The sequence below is a fragment of the Triticum aestivum genome, chromosome 3A (assembly GCF_018294505.1).
Source record: "Triticum aestivum cultivar Chinese Spring chromosome 3A, IWGSC CS RefSeq v2.1, whole genome shotgun sequence".
NCBI classification, from domain to species: domain Eukaryota; kingdom Viridiplantae; phylum Streptophyta; class Magnoliopsida; order Poales; family Poaceae; genus Triticum; species Triticum aestivum.
This window is the reverse complement of record NC_057800.1, coordinates 1608925-1615175: the sequence shown is the minus strand read 5'-3', so window position 1 is coordinate 1615175 and position 6251 is coordinate 1608925. Positions and strand designations below refer to the sequence as shown.

General features: G+C 43.9%; 1 protein-coding gene and 1 pseudogene across 1 annotated transcript; both read right to left on the bottom strand.

The window, feature by feature from the left end:
• Positions 1–406: 406 nt before the first annotated feature.
• On the bottom strand, positions 407–1187 carry LOC123057412 (zinc finger protein 1-like). Its single transcript, XM_044480403.1, has one exon. The coding sequence runs from the start codon at positions 1128–1130 to the stop codon at positions 714–716; it is 417 nt and encodes a 138-aa protein (XP_044336338.1). The 5' UTR covers positions 1131–1187; the 3' UTR covers positions 407–713.
• Positions 1188–5569: 4382 nt separating this feature from the next.
• LOC123057411 (uncharacterized) lies at positions 5570–6251 on the bottom strand (annotated as a pseudogene).

Here is a 6251-nt window from a genome sequence, read left to right as displayed (position 1 = left end):
CGATGATAAAATAGAGGGGGGGGGGGGTGAAAACTATTCCTCATCCAGGGTGACGAATAGTCAATTGTATTTATGAACAATGTATGGTGGGAGAAAGCGCCCGAGAAAACGGACATACAGATAGGGGTACAAACATTTTTCTTCTCTAAAAAAGCCTGGCTCTCAATTTGATTGGAATTGATAAATAGTTCATGACATCGACAAGGAAATCCCGGCAGCATCTAACTACTACTCCCTCCGTCCCAAAATATCCACCCGCAAACATAACCACAGTACAGTAATACAGAAAGCTCAACCTTATGCAGAGGGGAAAGCGGAATTGCAGGTCCCTACAAAAACACAACACAACGTCCATCTTCACAATGACCATGGAAACAGAAGATGCAAAACTTGAGCACGGATTTTTCTTTCTTTTTGCAAACATATATCCAACAGATTAATGAGACAAAACGGTATACTTTGTTGACCAAAGTATAACCTTGGAGTTAGGGCAAGACCGTAGATGGTACAAACCAAAATATATGTATGGTGCAGTACAAACATGCGTACGTATTCTCTTACACAGTGAGTAGTGAGTAGCTAAGTAGGTTTGCAGTCTAGTGCTCTCTCTCTCACACACACGCACACACTAGCTAAGTAGTTCAAGGAAAATAATTAATAGGAAGATTAAAAGGATGTTAGTAAACACTTAGTACACACGAGCTATTAGTTACCTAGAGCTTAAGGTTAAGATCAAGCTGACGCTGCATCTGCTTGTCGCCGCCGTCGTCAAGGGGCGCATTTGGCCATCTCGCCGGCGCCCTAGTCGTTATGGTTGCCGGCGGGTCGTCGTGGTCGGCTGGGAGGTAGAGGTGGGCGTTCCAGCTTCCGACCCTCTCCTTCTTGTGCGCGTTCTGGTGGCCCCCGAGCGCCTGCGACTTGACAAACTTCTTCTCGCAGAAGAGGCATGAGAACAGCCGCCTCGATGATCTCGCTTCACAGGCGCCACCATGGCCATGGACATAGCCGTTGTCCCCGGCAGCAGCGAGGTCGTCTGCTGCAGCCCAAACAGAGGAGGATGGAGGTGGTGGCATGGGGGCCAGCGTCAGAGACAGGTCTAAAGAAGATGGTGCGCCATGGGGAGCCTCCATTGGAGAAGATGGGGAGATATTTGCAGGCCAGCCCGGCTTCTCGCCTTCTCCAATGGCGTTCACTCTCTAGCCTACTGTCTACTGCTAGCCAATGAGGTGTGAGACGTTTATAGATGGAAGCGTACCACTTGCTAAGTCTGGGGCCACATTATTGTGTGGAGGGCCAAGGTCCACCATGGGTGCCCACCCATCCCCACCGGGTACAGCAACTCACGAGGAACACGAGCTCAGAGGGACGTCGAGGTAGTACATCATGGCTACAGAGGTGGTGACAGCTCGGTGGTCATTTCTGCGTGCGTTTGTTGGTCCTTAATTATTCTTTTGTGGAAAGGTCAAAACCATGGCAAAGCCTTACCTGAACTATGGTTCCGCGAAATCCCTGCATCTGCCGAGCACTTGTTTCCCCGCTCCATGATTTTTAACTGCAGTTCCGCGTGCTCCGGGAGTGTGCCGTGGAGCGGAGGGACTCAGAACAGGCCCTAAGTCCGGACCAAGAGATTACATATATTAGCAAAAAAGAGGGTTGCAGCAATGCCAAATCATAATCTTGGTCCTATGTATGGGGGGCATGATGATGAGAGGGGTGGTCATCTTTAAAATTTGACCTTCATCTTACGGCTCTTCCATAAGTCATAGAGGATGTCGTGATCGTGCACTCGAGCTGGAGTGAATCTTTGGAGGGGTAGGGAAGGAGGGCGTGACAGTGGGTTCCGGCGTCTCTTGACGGAGGTTGCACGTACCGGTCATTTCATTGTGCATGACAAAGACCTGAACTGTGATCACTTAGAAGCATGGATGCGACAAATGGCTCTTCCCTCCGAAAGTGCCTTTCTGCTCCCGAGCTCATTTGAGCTCGGTGAACAGTAAAATCGAAAAAAATTCAAAAAATTTCAAATTTTTTTTGGAAGAAACATTGACAAAAGTTCTAAGTGCCTGCAAAAATTCATCATGAAATCACATTCCTGTAAAGCGTGGCAAAAAAACAAATTCAGTGCTCCAAAATGCTTTTGAAAGTAGCTTTTTCAGAGTACTGATTTTGTTTTTTTTGCCACGCCTTCTAGAAATGTGATTTCATGGCGAATTTTTGCAAGCACTTAGAACTTTTGTCAATGTTTCTCCCAAAAAAAATTTGGATTTTTTTAAATTTGTTTTGATTTAGTTTTGATTTTACTGTTCACCCGAGCTCATTTGAGCTCGGGTGCAGAAACTCCGCGTCCCCCTCCCTCTTTTTTTTCTTTATTCGACTCTTTTGCTTGATATTTTGAATGTGTTGATGGACTGAGCCTATAGCTTATGCGATAACAAAGTAGCATTGCACTTCATATGTGATTCAAGGGGTATCTATATATGACCTAGCTAGGAGCACACTGAATGTTCCTCCTCTGACGCGTAAAAAATCGCATGTCTCTTGTTATCTCCTCTATGTTATTGGCTCTTATTCCACCACACCTGCTTTCACACCCATTCTTTTGGTTGCATCACCGAATTTTTTAAACGAGTTAGTTTAGTGGATATTCGAATCAAGTGATGCATTCTTTTATCTATAGCGTTTTATTGACGCAAACGTCACATCAAGGCGATACACGACACATCGAGCACGTACACGACCTTTGCATAACCAGATAACATACCCAAACACGTACGAAACATCCAAGAGTTACAAGAAGAAAAATAGACATGACATGATTCAATCGATGCATTTAAACAAAATGAATTATCTTTAGAGCATACAATAAGATCTAATTATTTTAATTTTGTGAACTAATAGGCCAGCCAACTAGCTTATTTCAGGGTTTCTGGCCATGTGTGTTCAGTGGGAGGAAACATTCCCGTCGACTACGAGACACCTTTGGTGACTTCGTCAATCTCAAGGTAATATGCCGGCTCAGTCTCTCGGAGGTGCTCATAGTAGATTAATGAGCTGCTTGCCTCGTTAAGCTCGTGCTCGTTAAGGTTCGACTCATTATGCTCGTTAAGATTAACGAGCAGAAAACCCTGCTCGGTTCGGTTTGTTTGAAGCTGTTAAGCTCGTGAGTGCTCGCGAGCGCTCGTTAATAGATTCTGATGTGTTACGGTCTACATGATGAGTGTATAGATGTGGTTTTTAAGAAGGGAAGATGGTGACTACAAAATAAAATGCACTACTTTGTTTACTGATATGTAGATTAGATTGAATATATGGGATGACGTGCTACAAAAATTTTGTCACATAAGATGGAAATATGTGTTGTGTTGTTACTAACGAGCTTAACGAGCTACTCATGAAAGTCGTTAGCTCGTTTGTTAAGTTCGTTAAGCTTAAGAAGCTGAAATCGATAATTGGCTATGTTCTTTAAGAAGCGAGCCGCGAGCTTAATGAGCAGAACTATCGAGCGCTTGTTATGCTCGCGAGCTACACGCTTAGGGATGGCATCCGCAGGGTTTGTGTACGGGTGGAGCCATCTCATACCCTTACCCATCATTCCAAACCTTACCCATCACCCGTACCCATACCCATTGATGGGTATAATTTTTTTCCATACCCGTCACCCATCAGGGTAAATGGGTACCCGCGGGTAAAATTACCCAGATTTGTAACACACCAATTTGAGCATTACATAGTCATAAACAACAACTTATAACAATAATTGATAAACAACAACACATCATTACATCGACGCATGCTCGTTCATGGGCTAACTATTGTGGTGCGGCGGCCTAACATGAATGTATGATGAGGTCTTGTTAGGTCTGTCGAATTTATGTACATATAATATGTTTCATATGTGGATAATAACATATAAGGTCTATTTGTCATAATATATGCGGGTACATGGGTACATGGGTATGGGTTATACTAAATCATACCCATACCCACCATACCCGTTGGGTATGAAATTTTCCTGTTTATGTACCCATGGGTACTTTTTTGACCCATACCCTTGCCCTAATAGGGTTTTTACCCGCAGGGTACGCGGGTAATGGGTACCCATTGCCATCCCCACGCTTTTGGTCCAGCCCCACTTATAGGGGCAGAGTGTGTGTGTTCATAGCAATTAATGTATGCTCGTATATATGAATACCTCATTAATGTGTTAATAAGTTACTAATCTAGCCTAGTAAGATACTAAGCTCTCTAGATTTGGAGCCTCCTGTGCGTCGGGGGGTTGTGGGGTCACTGGCCCCATCTGTATGGGTGTGTATCATTGTTTGAGATTCATGTTTATTTTTTAATTTTATTTTTTTAATCTTTTTTTGTAGTTTTTCATTTATTTTACTTTATTTTTGTTGACATTTTAATTCATGAACATTTATAAAAAAACAATAATTAAAAAAGGTGAAGAAAACATTTTTTAATGCCTTGATTATTTTTAAAATTCATGGACCTTATCTGAATTTATGAATGTTTCTAAAGTTTATGAACATTTGTTTAATTTGGGAACTACCATTCAGATTTGTGAATAATTTTTTAAATGAATAAAGAATTTTTATATTCCCTATATTTCTAAAAAACATGGTTTTTTGTTTGCAAAGATATTAAAAATCAATGATTTCTTAAAACCTATGAGCATGTTTGATTTAGTGAGTCATTTCAAATTTAAAAAGGTAGCCAGATTTGAATAAGATAGCAGTGGATCAAGCGGGAAAAGCGCAAAGCGAGCGAGTGGACCAGGGAGCCGTAATTTCCGGCAAGAAAAAAGCTGAGCACCAACCGTCTGATTCCACCTCCCCCCCCCGTAGATGATTCCGTGTGCCTGCGGTCCATAAGTGTAGCATCGCTGGGCAGCGGACAGTGGTGACTACTTTTTTCGTCAATCTAGACCCTAGAAAGAAATTTCTTCAGTGTTTTCTCTAATCTTAGGGGGGCACAGCCCCAGAAATGCACATAGCTCCGCTAGTGCACTGGCGGTTGTAATATACAGTATCGGCGCGATGTCATGTATGTTGATGGGAGCACACATGTCCGAACTCCGAAGTCCGATAGACAACAAACATAATAGTGTGCAGTGGGGAACAGATGGACATACGGCTTTGCATGCATGGACCATGAACAGATTCATTTCTCTGTATATCACCTCACCGTGCATGGCGTCCAGCGACAGGTGAAGAAAAGTCTCTCCTTTGCGAGACCAGGAATCAATGAGGAAAGTGCTCATGTTAGCTTTCTTGTTTGCTAACTTTCTTTTTTCTTGTTGCTAACTGAGACAACCTGAAGTGATGAACCTGAGTTCCCAGATTACTACCGAACTGAAGTGATGCAGGAGAGGAGAAGAGAATGACAAAAACACAACACAACGTCCAGTTTCACAATGACTGTGGAAACAAAAACTGCAAAACTTAATCACAGTTTCTTTTTTCTTTTTGCGAATCAATGAGACACAATTTGTAGTGAGTAACCTCAGAGTTGATTGTAAAAATAAATAAATAAACGAGCTAGGGGGAAGACTGTCGGTAGTACAAACCAAAGTACTTCCTCCGTTCCAAATTACTCGTCGTGGTTTTAGTTCAAATTTGAACTAAAACCATAACGAGTAATTTGAAACGGATGGAGTACATGTACAGTACAATACGAACATGATTGCCAGCATATAATTACGTACGCAGATAGTAGGTCTAGTGCAAACACACACAAGCTAATATATAGCTAGTTCAAGGAGGATGAGATTGAAAGAAACATAGGAAAACCTACACACAAATTAGCTAATTAAAGCTTAAGGTTGAGATCAAGATGCTGCGGTAGAAGCATCTGTTTCTCGTGGTCCTCGAGGCACGCGCGCCGCCAGCTCCTTGCCGGCACCGTAGCCGTCCGGGTGGCCGGCTGGTCGTCGTGGTCAGCTTGGAGGTAGAGGTGGGCGTTCCAGCTGCCGACCCTCTCCTTCTTGTGCGTGTTCTGGTGGCCTCCCAGCGCCTGCGACTTGAGGAACTTCTTGCAGAAGAGGCACGAGAACAGCCGCCTCGATGATCTCGCTTCGTCGACGCGGCTGCCACTGTGGCCATGGCCATAGCCGTCATCGCTGACGGCAACGGCATCTGCTGAAGGCCAGAAGGATGAGGATAGGGCTGCTGCTGGTGATGGTGGCGGCATGGGGGCCAGTGTCAGTGAAGGTCTAGAGAGCAGGCTGCGCCATGGGGAGCCTCCAT

Bases quoted from the DNA above. Each gene is read 5' to 3' on its own strand.
- LOC123057412 (XM_044480403.1), bottom strand. From the start codon at position 1,130: ATGGAGGCTCCCCATGGCGCACCATCTTCTTTAGACCTGTCTCTGACG.